The sequence below is a fragment of the Mastomys coucha genome, unplaced genomic scaffold (assembly GCF_008632895.1).
Source record: "Mastomys coucha isolate ucsf_1 unplaced genomic scaffold, UCSF_Mcou_1 pScaffold21, whole genome shotgun sequence".
NCBI lineage: Eukaryota > Metazoa > Chordata > Mammalia > Rodentia > Muridae > Mastomys > Mastomys coucha.
The window spans coordinates 26701054-26715232 of NW_022196904.1; the positions used below are offsets into that span (position 1 = coordinate 26701054).

The window sequence follows — 14179 nt, forward strand, 5'->3', positions numbered from 1 at the left end:
ACCAGGCTGGTCTCGAACTCAGAAATCCGACTGCCTCTGCCTCCCAAGTGCTGGGATTAAAGGCATGCACCACCACCGCCTGATAAATGGCTTTTTAACTTATGGAATGCAGCCCATGGTTTACCACAGCCACATGAGGGAGCCTTGGGGTGGCACAGCCCTGAAGACCAAGTGTCCTGAGGATTTTATGCTGTTATAGAGTTCTGCTCTGCTTGCTGCCCTCACATCCCTCTTAATCTAATAATTATAGGAAAACTCTAAGGGGGCTTCCAGCCCCTCACTGGGCAGTATCTCTGGCACTCACAATAATAGTGCTTGATCTCTTTCAGGCATTGCTGCTGGAGCAGATTAATGATCTAATCACCACCCTAGGAAAGAATTTACAGATGCAGACTGTCTGGCAATGACTACCACCCTTAGAAAACATTTGGAAAGCCGGGCGGTGGTGGCATACACCTTTAAACCCAGCACTTGGGAGGCAGAGGCAGGCAGATTTCTGAGTTCGAGGCCAGCCTGGTCTACAGAGTAAGTTCCAGGACAGCCAAGGCTACACAGAGAAACCCTGTCTCGAAAAAAAACAAAAAACAAAAACAAAAACAAAAAGAAAGAAAACATTTGGAAAAATAAAATTGTTAGTGAAGCTAGGTTGAGATGTTTTTTACTACTGGCTCTGATGTAGAAAATCTTAGGGAACAATATGAAGTTCAGAAAGGCACACTAGTTAAACTAGGTCCTTCATGGTCAGGGAACAAGAACAAGGGCAGCACTGGCTTACATGATTCTCACTGAGACTGGACTGGTGATAATTATTTATTATATCCATTTTTGCCCTTAGCTTCCTGATATTATTCAATAAGAATTGCTGATGAGTAAATATGCATTCTGAGATTTAAGATACATATGGCTGATTTTTATAAAAAATTTTAAATTTGTGATTCTTCCCCCCGCCCCCAAGACAGGGTTTCTCTGTGTAGCCCTGGCTGTCCTGGAACTCACTCTGTAGACCAGGCTGGCCTCAAACTCAGAAATCCACCTGCCTCTGCCTCTCAAGTGCTGGGATTAAAGGCGTGCACCACCACTGCCTGGCTTGATTTGTGATTCTTTTAAGATTCTTTTTTTTTTCTTTTCCACTTATAAAGATTCTTATAAAATTACTTTATAAGGTATTGGAAAACACATTGCTTTTTCATAACCATCCACTAGAAGAAAACTAAAATGTAATCACATTGTAATTTTATACTGCTTGAAAGATTTTGCTGGTATATATAAGTTATGGAAGAAAGAGTAAAGGATAAGGGTCAGATCATCAATCAACTATGTGTATGTGTAAGGTTTGTGTGTATGGTGGGTTGGAACATTAGTCCTTCCACCCAACAACTATGTGTATGTGTATATATGTGCAAGGTTTGTGTGAGAATGTGCTGGAACATTTTTCCATCATACACATATATGTATGTATATGTGTAAGGTTTGTACAAATGAGGGCTGGAACATTGTCTATTCCATCCATCAACTGTGTGTATGGATGTATATATGTAAAGCTTGTCTGGGTGTGTCTTGAAGATTGCTCCATCCACCAATTGTGTGCATTTAAGTATGTATGTATAAAATGCTTGAAACTTGCTTACTGGAACTTTGCTCTAACCATTCTATGTGTGAATGTGTGTTTCTGTTTGTATGCATACATATATATACATATATATATATGTATGTGTGTGTGTGTGTATGTATGTTTGTATGTATGTGTGTGTGTATGTGTGAATTCTCTATCCTTCTCTTTCTTGCCCCAAGGAGTTAAAAGATAAAAGAGTTGGGCTGGTGAGATGGCTCAGTGGGTAAGAGCACCGATTGCTCTTCTGAAGGTCATGAGTTCAAATCCCAGCAACCACATGGTGGCTCACAACCATCCGTAATGAGATGTGATGCCCTCTTCTGGGGTGTCTGAAGACAGCTACAGTGTACTTACATATAATAATAAATAAATCTTTAAAAAAAAAAAAAGATAAAAGAGTTCATAGTTTTTCCACTTACCACGGGAGTGCCAGCCCCAGTAAATTAAATTTTGTTCCCTCAGATAAAAGTCTAAGCCGGGTGGTGGTGGCGCACGCCTTTAATCCTAGCACTTGGGAGGCAGAGGCTGGCGGATTTCTGAGTTCGAGGCCAGCCTGGTCTACAAAGTGAGCTCCAGGACAGCCAAGGCTACATAGAGAAACCCTGTCTCAAAAAAAACAAAAAAAAACCCAAAAAACAAAAAAAAGTCTGCTGAGTAGCTTCTCTAACTGCTGACTGTCTTAGGCAGCAGCACCTGTAGGTATTTGAATCCATCCATCAACAGCTTTAAACACTGACCCCCAACGGCTGCCTGCCTCAGTTTACCCATCACCTAGATGCCAAAGCTGGTCATTGGCAGCTTGCCTAGCTGTATATGGAGTCGTAGGTTCAAGCCTCAGCTCTACATAATACAGCAATACATAATACGGTGGTAGTGCATGCCTGTAATCCTACCCCTCCTGAGATGGAGGGGAGGATCAGGCTCCTGAAGAAGACAGAGGCCAGTCTGCATCAAAACAAAACTAGCTAGAGGAACTCATACCTGATTTCAAAACTTACTAGAAAACTACTATAGCAGTGTGGTGCTATTGTAATCCAGCCACAGCCCAGAAGGATGAAAGTCCCAGGGCCACCTCTTTTACAATGTGGCTCGTAATAGCTGACAAAGGTAGCAAAGTCATTCTAGGGGAAATGATTGTCTGTCCAAGTCTGTTAGTAGGAAACTGAGTACTTCATGCCAAAGAATGAACTAGCACCATACAGAAAAATTAATTCCAGGGGCTGGCAGGATGGCTCACTTGCTGGGGAAGCCTGGCAACTTGAGCTCAGTCTCTGAAACCCATGGAAACATGTGAGAATTAACTCTGCAACTTTCACAGGTATACCACAGCACGTGCTTCCTCCTAATAAACATGAATGCAGTAAAAATAAAAAATAAAAAAAAAACAAAGAAAACTAGCTCAAAGGTATCATAGCTAATTGTGAGATGTATGACTATAAAACTCTTAGAAGCAAACAATACAAAAGCCTTCCATTATATTTGGTGTTGGCTGCTTGGGAATGACAGGCATAGCAACAAAATGAAATGGAAACTACTAAACTGATCATAATTGTATCCTATGACTCCAGAGAGTCTATGAATGTAACAGTCAGCCATGCGTCCTAGTCTCCTTTCTGTGGCTGTGATCAAAAACACAGCAAGGGAGGAACAGGCTTACAGTTCCAAGTTGTAGTCCATTACTGCAGGGAAGTGAGGCCAAGGCTAGAACTGGAAGGAGTGCGTCTCCTAGGCTGAGAGCACCTGGATCCTTGCTTGTGCTCAGCTAGCTATTCCAATTATACAATCCAGGATGCAGGCCCGAGGAAGGCCAAGGCCCTCAATGGGGTGTGTCTTCTCACATCAATTAGCAATCAAAACAACCCCACACACAGTGGACAGGCCAGCTTGATCTAGGTGATTCCTAATTGAGATGCTCTTTCTAGATGATCAATACTAGGCTGTGTCAACTATAAGTAACCAGCACATCACAGAATGGGGAAAAAAATCACTTCTCTGTAGAGGGGGAAAAGGTCTTGTGCACACAGATAAGCAGTGGAGAAGCCAGAAGGTTAAGCACACAGCTTACCTATTCAATGGGACGAGGTGCATAGCTGCACCTCGAGGGATGGCAGGAGTGATGAAGGTTTACAACCTGGTGACCCTTTGCTGTTCGATGAGACAAGCTCTGCCCGCATCCCCCAGAATTCATATTTATACATCCCAGATCTTTCCTCTAAATCTTGAGCATTGCTTTTAGACCATAAACCTATTTTTATGATGTCACTTATGCTTTAAATAGCCTAAGTGACTTCCGTGTTATCTCTGTGCCAGGCTAACCCTAACACCAACGGGTGTTATGTTGACCTCTGTCTAACTCCCTAGACCCTAAATCTTGGGCACTATCTCTGAGCCAACAGTACTCATTCTTGTGAAAGAAACCAGGTGCAGTTTGCAAAGAATCTCAATATCTTAAACATGTCTTAAATTGTTGGGAGTCTTCAGACTGAGTTAATTGTAATCTGAATACTTCCCTCCACCCTCAGAACTGTGCTCTGTTTAAACATGGCTAAATGATATGGGCCAGCATTGATTACAATATCATCAAGCTGAGCCAAGTCTCACGCTTACCTCACCCTGATGTCTTTTCCCTGCCTGCTGTAAAGCCTGCAGCGGAATCACACTTTTCAGGTAAAGAACTGAAAATTCAGAATGTAAAGAGGACTTGTAGACTCAACAACCATACCATAAATCCAAACAGCTCAAAAAAACCAAACTGAGGCCCTGAGGTGGTATTTTTTTTTTCCAGTGAAGCTAATATAGGTGACCAATAATCACATGAAAATGCTTGATGGATTGTAGAGACTGCTCTGTGGTTAAGAGTAAGTGACTGGTTGCGCTGGCAGAGGCCACGAATTTCATTTTCATCAGTTGCTAGCACCTACTTGGGGGTGGGGGGGGGTGCGGAGGGGACTCACAACTGCCTGGAACTCCAGCCCAGAGGTTTCCTGCACTCATGTGCACACATGACACACTAAAAGAAAATAAAAAATAAAATTTTAAATGATGCTTGACATGCTGGGTACAGTAGTGCACAACTTTGATCCCAGCACTGGAGAGGCAAAAAGGCATGTTGATCTCTGTAAGTTCAAGGCCATCTTGGTCTACATAGAGTACCAAGCAAGCTAGGGCTACAGAGTTAAGCTGCTAAAATTAAATCCATTTACTAAAAAAAGCGGGACCAGTAGGAGGATTCAGTAAAAGGTGATTGCCAACAGGCCTGACTACCCGAGCTCTATCCTCAGGTCAGTTGCCCTCCAACCTCTACACATGCACCACGTGACTGGCACTCCCACAGGGATAATAACACACACAAATAAATTTTAAAATAAGAGACCATACCAAGGTTACAAGGCCTAAGTTTACAGAATAAATTTAATTGTAACTGATCGGTTAACTAATGAATACTTAATTTGGGGAGGTGGTGTTTGTTAGATAGGGTCTTACTATGTAGCCCAGGCTGGCCCGGAACTCACTGTGATTTTCCTGCACGCTCCACTGAGCCCAGTTCATATACTGAATATCTGAAGTATATTAGCATTTGCCACTGCATCTGCAACCAGGGTGTGCAACTGCGTCACTCGTTTATCTCAAAGCAAGCCTACGGCACCCAAGCTTTGGGGCTCCAAAATGGCAGCCGCACGTGGGGAAGCTCCTCGAGGAAGGCCTCAGGCACTCCTCACCTTCAGCACCAGGACCTCGAGCATCCTGCAGAGGCTTCCTGGCCCTTCTCACACAGAGGAGCTCACACTGCACAGACGAGCAGACAGCACACGGAGAGTGAGCGTCACTCACCACTACCAACAAAGATGCTTCAACCTGGCCTGGGAGCTTCTGCACAGACAGCCTTCGTAAGCCCCACGCACGCACGCACTCTTAACGGCCCGTGCTCACCCCACGCCTGCGCACAGGGTTCCAGAGGGCTAGAAAGCACCTGCGCACCAACGGCCTAGATAACGGCCTGGCTGCCCACGGCGCCACCCTCAGGCTGGGCGGTGAACTACAGGGCTAGGAAGGATGCATGGTCCCTCTCCCCCAATGCAACCTGTATGGGGTTTCACTTGTCCCTCCAGGATGGAGTGACTGCATGCAAGCCAAGTCTTTAGCAGTATTGCCTGGCAGGAAACCTTGCTCTCCGCTCCCCTTGGGCCAGCTTGCATCCTCCATCACAGCACTTATGTTGGGTCTCTCCTATATCAATACCTGACTTTGACGTGCAGCCATTACTGAGTGTTCTAATCAGCCACCCAGATCTTGTGTCTTCCTGGCATCATTTCTATCTGACCACATTCTGGAAAAGGCCCCACCTCCTGAGCCAGGTTCTACTCACACCTATACTTTATTGTGACTGCATAGAAGTTTTTAAACTCCTATTTTCTGATCTTGTATCCTGAGACATAGTGGTTCTAAGTTACATGTGATTACACTGAAACGAAGGACACAGAAGCATGGGGAGGGTTAGTTATCAGTGCCTTCTTGCAAATCAGCAACAAACAAGAAGTGAAATAATAGTCTGTTAAAATTAAAGGAACCATGACTCTACCAACCCAAATGATTTTACAAAAGAATTCTCTGATGGCTGGGCAGGGGTGGCGCAAGCCTTTAATCCCAGCATTTGGGAGGCAGAGACAGGCAGATTTCTTTCTTTTTTTTTCTTTTTATGGTTTTTCGAGAAAGGGTTTCTCTGTATAGCCTTGGCTGTCCTGGAACTCACTCTGTAGACCAGGCTGACCTTGAACTCAGAAATCTGCCTGTCTCTCTCTCCCAAGTGCTAGGATTAAAGGCATGTGCCACTACCTCCCGGCTAACAGGTGGATTTCTGAGTTCAAGGCCAGCCTAGTCAAAGCGTGAATTCCAGGACAGCCAGGGCTATTCAGAGAAACCCTGTCTCGGAAAAAAAAAAAAAAAAAAAGAATTCTTTGATGGTTGAATTTTGGAAAAAAAAATTGCTTGAGTTCATATTCAATTGTATTCATCTTCCGGTAAGGGAATCACCATGGCGACAAAGAGCTTGCCGGTTTCAAGGAGTGTGGAAATAGGAGGGAAGGCAGGGATCATGTGTTTAGGAAACAATGTGGACACAGCATCTGGTTTTAAAAGTAAGCTTGATGTTGGGGAGATGGTTCAATGGGCAAAGCCCTTGTTGCCATATACATATGAAGATGTGAGTTTGATCTCATTTTTAAAAAACTAAGTTTGATGGTGCAGTCAGTCTCAGTGCCAGAAAGGAAGAAACAGGCAGATCCCTGGGACTTGATGACCAGCAAGCCTGGTCATAAGCATCGGGAGGGTAAAAAGACAAAAAAGGGGGCGGGGAGTGTGAATAGGCAGAGAGTTCAGTGAGCGAGAAGACTCGCCATGCAAACGTGGGGACCTGAGCTCAAATCCTCAGCACCCATATAAAAAGTTAGGCATGATTATAGTTGCCTAAAATCCCAGAATTCAGGTAAAGAGACAGGGGTTCCTAGGAGCTCACCAGCTAGCCAACCTACTCAAAAGGTGACCTTCAGTGAGAGACCCTTTCTCAAGGGAGTCCAACAGAGAGACTGCTCTCTGTCAACCTTGTGTTGAATTAATTATGTGTGTCCACATTGCACATGAGCATCCATATGTACACGACCAAGGTGAATGTCTCCTGAGGGATGTCACCAAGATTTTAGACCCACAGGAACAAGTGCACCCACACAAATAAGCCTGAGGGGGTAGGGTGGCTTACAGCCACAATTCCAGCAGGAGAAGCATGAGGCGGGGTTGCTGGCTTGAGGTCAGCCTGGACTACAATAAGAAGAACTTGTCTTCAAAAGCAAAATACCACACACGTGGTTGATTTCAGAAGGACCTGCAAATATGTTTTTAAAGGCTCAGGAAAGAAGGTGGGAGAAAAAACCTCTCTGTAGTGTAGGAAAACCATTTTCTTCTTTGGCTAGGTCCCACGCTATAGGATTGCACTTTATAATTTTTTTTCCACATAGCTTATGGAAACTAGAATGATTCTGAATGGTCAAGACTACTAAATTGTATATGAAGAATCACTTCTGTAATCCTGACACTCCAGAGGCTGAGGCAGGAGGATAAGTACAAGGCTAACCTACATTACCTATGTAGGTTCTAGGCCAGAAAATAGGAGGTGAGAGGTCCTGGGAGACATCCGGGAAATAGTGAGAGGTGCAAGGGATTTGCTGGAACTGTGAGAAGGCTGTAAACCAGCCACACCTACTAACTCAGGTTAGAATAAAGGAAGATTTGTCCCAGGAACTCTGAGGAGGAGAAAGATGTAAGAAGACAAGGAGAGGAAACCAGCCATGTAGCTGAAGTCAGGTTAGAATAAAAGGGATAATAAGAACAAGTCAGCTGGGTGGTGGTGGCGCACACCTTTAGCCCAGCACTTGGGAGGCAGAGGCAGGCGGATTTCTGAGTTCAAGGCCAGCCTGGTCTACAGAGTGAGTTCCAGGTCAGCCAGGGCTACACAGAGAAAACCTGTCTCGAAAAACCAAAAAATCAAACCAAACCAAACCAAAACAACAAAACAAAAAAAGCCAAAGCTTATGACCTAGGAATTTATTAATGAATAGTCACAGAATCGTTGTTTTGGAGAATTAAGTGGGCAAGAAGAAAGAATTTGGATCATTATTGTTTTTTGTTGTTGTTATTGTTGTTGTTGTTTTACCAAGATATGTGCTTTGTAAAAAAAAAAAATATTTTTTTTCAATTAATTAACTTTAATACAGTGGTGCCTGTATCATACCATCCATAGGTAATTTTCTGTTCTGTATAACATAAACATTTTATGGAACTATCAAATCTCTCCTCTCATATTCTTTCCTATTCCTTCCGTAGACATTTCTATTTATGAAAAATATAGATTTTTATGAGTTTTACATGAAAAATCTGAATTTTTAAAAAAAAAACCAAACTAATGCTTTAAGTTCTTTTAAACATTGGAAGTCTTTTCTAGCCATATGTAACTGTTCAAACATAGTGCTGATATTTAATTGATTTCTACACTGGTCATCGGGGTTTCTACTGTATGCTGCCATTTTAACAGCTTACATGTTGGGTTGGATGGCTGGATTGGTGGTGAAGAATACTTACCGCTCTCTTAGAGTAGCCCAGTTAGGATCCCAGCATCCATATCAGGATGTTCACAGGCACCAGCAACTATAGCAGCAAGGGACCAAAGCCCCGTTCTGCCCTCTGTGTGTACCAGCAACACACACAGGTAAACATAAACACATACACACAAAAGTATAAATGTTTTATTAAAAGAACTTTTATTTAATTAATCCATCAGTCTATGGAATTTTTGTCTATGGAATTTCTATTCATGACTTTTTCTCAGAGATAGAGGATCTTCAGAGCCCACACACATATAAATGATTATTTCTACAGCTTTTACATGAGACTGATACAGAATTATTATTATTAAGTATAAAACCTCCCCCAGTCAGTATTTCACATATGTTGTCCAGGTATCCTGATACTGATTTTGGTCGTTTGTAACTTAGTTCTTTTTGTTTATTAAAACTTGGTTATTTTATTTGTGTGTTATTTATTTGTCATCAGGGCAGGCTCTCACTTTCCATTCCAGTCAGGTTCTGAAATTACTGTGTAGACCAAGCTAACCTTAAGCTAGCCTCAAATTCAGCATCCTTCCTGACTGAGTCTCTCAAGTTGTGAAATTATAGGTATAATTGTATAATTACCATATAATCACTTGGCTCTCTCTCTCTCTCTCTCTCTCTCTCTCTCTCTCTCTCTCTCTCTCTCTCTCTCTCTCTCTCTCTCTCTGTGTGTGTGAGAGAGAGAGAGTCGGAGGTTGACACTGGGATGTCTTCCTCTTGCTGTTTTCCATATCTTTTGTTATTTGACTATATATGCATGTATTTACATGTATTTCTACTTTTCTTTCCTTTACTATGATAAACAACGTGGTCCAAAGCAACTTAAGGGAGAAGAGGAGAGGGTTTATTTGGCTCACGGGGTCACACAGTTCATCACTGATGGAAATCAAGGCAGGAACTGAACTCAGGAATGGAAGCACAGACCATGGCAGACCACACCACAGTGGATTGCTTCCCCTGCCTGCTCACCTAATTCCTTCTAAAGCCCAAGACCAGGTGTTCCAGATAGCACTTGAGTGGAGCCCTCCCTCAGCTCCACGAACCTGGGTTCCCTTATGCGGAGGTTTAAAAGGACCTGGAAAATAATGGGTCGAGAAACAAGAGAACACAGAGGCCAAGTATCGTTCGTATCAAGGCTTCACTTTACTTAGGAATATTTTGAGAATATATAGGCACAGGGAAAACTGAAACTGAATCTCCAAGTACAAGATATATGCATAACATAAACACTGCAGCAGACATTAGACGCCAAAGTCTCCAGCAACTCAAAGTCCCCAGGCAGGTTCATAACTAGGTGTGACTTCCAGGCAGCTCCTCTTCAAAGGAGAACTATCAGTCTGTAGAGGGCTATTGTTTTAGCTCCGCAGGTGGCCGCCTCTAAGCAGGCTGCCAGAGTCCGTGGCTGACCTGAAAGGGGGTGGGGGTGGGGGGTAGGGGAGAAGGCAACAAGCACTGACAAAAGTGGGCTGGGCCTTCATCCATCAAGGAGCAATCAAGAGAACCCACCAATGTGCCCATAGGCCAATGTGACAGGGGCAATTCCTTAGTAGAGGTTCCCTTTTCCCAGTTGACAACCCAGATTCACCAGCACATTGTATACAATGAGTTTTAGTAGCCCTAACACTCCTTCCCCTCTCATCCCTCTCCCTCTTCCCCTGCACTCCCTCTTCCCGGGAAGTCCCTCTCTTGGGTGTGTGATCCACTGAGTTTACTTAGAGTCACCCACATGAGTGTGGGCAAGTGGTTATTTACTGGAGTATGCTATACCACTGACAATAATGGCACCACATCACCCAGCAACCTTTGACTGCTGATAGTCCCTCCAGAAGGGCCCCGCCCCACCCATGATAAGATGCTGCCGGGTGCAGATTATCACAGTTATAGTGAGTTCGTGAATGTGATCCTGATGTCAAGTCCAGAACACGTCGTTTTGCTGCACATCCTTTGACGCTTGGCTCTTTCTGCCCCTCTTGCGCAGTGTTAGAGCCTTGGTGTTGTAAACATCCTGTTTGTGACAAGCTCTCGACATCATGTCTTGGTCTCTGCTCTTTGGCCTGGTATGGGTTTCTGCAATAACATTTCTCCAGTGAAGGCTGGAGATGGAGCTAATCTCAAATGGCAAAGCAGAGCTGGGGCTAATCTACTTTACTTTATGAGACAGGGTCTCTCAATGGACTTAGTGCTTACTGCTTTGGCCTCAATGGCTGGTATTAAACAGATTTCCAGGATTTGCCTGCTTAAACTTTCCTGCACCGGGGTTTACAGGAGACCAACATGTCTAATTTTACAGGGGTGTTAGGGATATGAACTCAGGTCCTCATGGTTGTACAGCAAATGCTTTACCTCTGAGCCATCTCCCCAATCCTTATCCATGAGCTTATCAACCACACTGATGCATGGGTACCAAACTGGGCTTGATGGCAAAGCACTGTAACCTCAGCTATTCAAGAGGCTGGGGCAGGATGATCACAAGATCAGCCTGGGCTACAGAGTGAGTTCATGTCCAACCCAAACAATTTTATGACTCCTGTCCTAGAATGAAGTATGTCTCAGTGCCACAAGTACTTGAGTTTGGATCCCCAGCACCAGTGTAAAAAGCTGGATGTGGTGGGGAGTGCCTATACTACCAGTGCTTGGGAGGTAGAGACAGGCAGATCTCTGGAGCTTGCTTCTCAGCCTAGTCACAGTGAGCAGTACAGGTTCAGTGAGAGACTCTGTGTCAAAAAGTAAAATGAAGAGTGACTGAAGAAGATGCCCTCACATCAATCTGTGGACTTGGCAGACTTGAGTACACACACACACATGCACACACACACAAACACACACACACACAAAATTTTATTGTTGTTGTTGGGCCTAATGGTACATTCATTTAGTCTCAATAGTTGAGAGTCAGAGGCAGGCAGCTCTCCTGCTTTTGAAGCTAGTCTGGACTACATAGTGAGTTCCAGACCAGCCAGGGCTACCAAATGAAACTCTGTCTGGAAAACTTTTATAAAGAAAAACTAAAAGGGGGCTGGCGATGTAACTCAGTGGTAGAGCACCTGCCTAGATTCTACCAGAGAGAGAGAGACCCAGGCAGTCTATTGGGTAAGAAATACCAAATGAGGCCTGGCTGGCTTGGTGTGGCATGCTTTTAATTCCAGCACTCTAGTGGAAGAGGCGGGTAGATCTCTGTAAGAATTTAAAAATAAAAAAGACTACAAATGATAAAAGTAATGAACTGGATCTGAACTCTAAAGCAACTTTTCAGAGTGTGAAGACAGCTGTTATTGGTGCTGCTGGAAGAGGCTCTTACTGCAGGTGGGAAGTCATAGAAGTTTCTCAGAATGACTCCTTGGGGGAGACAAATTTCATTCAGACTAAAACCATCAGCAATGAGTTCAGCAAGCAATGACACAAACCTGTAATCCCAGAACTCAACAGGTTGAGGCAAGAGGACCAGAAATTCAAGGCCATCCTTGGCTACATAGCAACTCCAAGGCCAGCCTGGACTATACAGTACTATATGTCAAAACAAGAGGCCTCGAGATATGATGTGTGCTCTTGTAATTCCAGATCTCAAGTGGCAGAGGCAGGAGACCCTATGCAGTCTGGGAGTTCAAAGCCAATCTGAGTCACACAGGGAGTTCCTCTCTCAAGAAACAGCCATGCCTATATTATTGTATCTTTTCTATGAAAAGCTAGTCATTATTGTTTTAGACATCTCTTAAGATCACCAGGGAATATATATGCTAGATTTGGGACCAGAGAGATGGCTCAGCAGTTAAGAGTGCTTCCAGGAGACCTGAATTCAGTTCCCAGTGGCTCACAACCTCCAAAAACTCCAATTGGGAATCCAATACCCTCTTCTGGGTCTGTGGGGAACTCCACTTATTAGCATTCCTTCTAGGCTCTGCCCCACAGTTACCTGGCAATAGCCAGATAATGTCTGGCTTACTCTAAAAGGGGCTGTTGGCTTCTCCTTGATCTCTTTCTCTCTGCCCCTTTTCCCTCAATGTTTATCCCCCTACCCCCCCTCTCTCCACATGTTCCTAGCTGGCCAGCCTTCCCTCTCCTCTCTTCTCTTCTCCTCTCCTCTCCTCTCTCCTCCTCTCCCCTCTTTCCCTCCCCTCCCCTCTCTTCTTTCTCTTTCTCCTCCTCCCCCTCCTTTCTCTCTCTCTCTCTCTCTCTCTCTCTCTCTCTCTCTCTCTCTCTCTCTCTCTCTTTCTCCCTCCGCTCCCTTCTTAACTCCCCTTCCCATGCCCTAAATAAATTCTATTCTATACAATACCCATCATGTGGCTGGTACCTCAGGGGAAGGATGCCTCTCAGCATGGTCCCACAGAGGCACCTCCTCCTACCTCACCATACCTCGCTCTGTCAAACATCCTTGGCTCCTTTTCTTTTTTATAAAACACAACACCAGTAATATGCACATATACCAATAGGGAGACATAAACACAAACACAGAGTCAAAAAAATACATACATTTCATGTGTGTATGTGTGGCAGATGCCTTTAATGCCAGCACTTGGGAAACAGAAGCAGGTGGTTCTCTGAGTTTGAGGCCAGTCTGATCTGCAGTGAGTTCTAGGACAGCCAAAGCTATACAGAGAAACTCTGTCTTGAAAAGCCAAAACCATATCTGCCTTAGCCTTCTTTTAAAATTTTGAGGCAGGTTCTTGGTCTTCAACTCACTTTGTAACGTAGGCAGACTTTGAACTTTTGACTGTCCTGTCCCAGCCTTCCAAGTAGCTGGGATCACAGACCTGTAGCACCAGACCTTACTAGAGTTAGTGACTTAACTCTCCTCTACACTGCAGGCTATCTAACTGTACCAGCATTCTCCACTAGATGGCACTGTTCACTCCTCAGTGGTGACTACAGGTATTTTCAGACATCGCCAAAATATCTGGAAAAGCACAAACAAGCTAAGAAGCACTGCTCTCTTTTATTCCTTTAATGGGGATTAAGTAACACAGAGAAAGGGCTAGAGAGGTGGTTTAGCCATTGGAGTGCTTACTGCTCTTGCAGAGGACTTGAATTTGGCTGTCTGCTTCACTAACTCCAGTTCCAGGGCATCCAATGCTCTTTTCTGGCTTCCAAGTAGTGCACATAAACTCATGCAGACAGAGAAACATACACAAAATTCTTAAGAATAAAAAATACACGCATAAGCTTTATGCTATATTTGCCTTTATTGTGTTGGCAGGAACAGCAAGTCATTTGGTGAAAAGTGGTCACTTCAACACACAGAATTTGTGTCCTGCCAAGTATGGTAGCGTACACTTTTAGTCCTGTCACTCAGGGAGCAAAAGTAGACAGATCACATCAGTTTGAAGCCATCTCTGGTCTACATAGTTGTAGCCCGCGCAGTCGTCTTGCCAGCAAGAAGACACGCGGACACTAGGTTCCTTCTGCAGCAACG

The 14179-nt window shown here is 44.1% G+C and overlaps 1 protein-coding gene across 7 annotated transcripts in view; it reads right to left on the bottom strand.

The window, feature by feature from the left end:
- The window catches only part of Tdrd12 (tudor domain containing 12), an 81793-nt gene extending 76250 nt beyond the window's left edge, over nucleotides 1-5543 (bottom strand). For 5 of the 7 annotated variants that reach the window (XM_031386207.1, XM_031386208.1, XM_031386209.1 and 2 more), the window contains exon 1: nucleotides 5332-5542. In XM_031386207.1, the coding sequence (XP_031242067.1) occupies nucleotides 5332-5355 (24 nt within the window). In that variant the 5' untranslated portion in view covers nucleotides 5356-5542. Of the gene's footprint in view, nucleotides 1-5124; nucleotides 5311-5331 lie in introns of those variants that run through there. The other 2 variants (XM_031386205.1, XM_031386203.1) reach the window with 2 other exon arrangements.
- Nucleotides 5544-14179: the final 8636 nt, after the last annotated feature.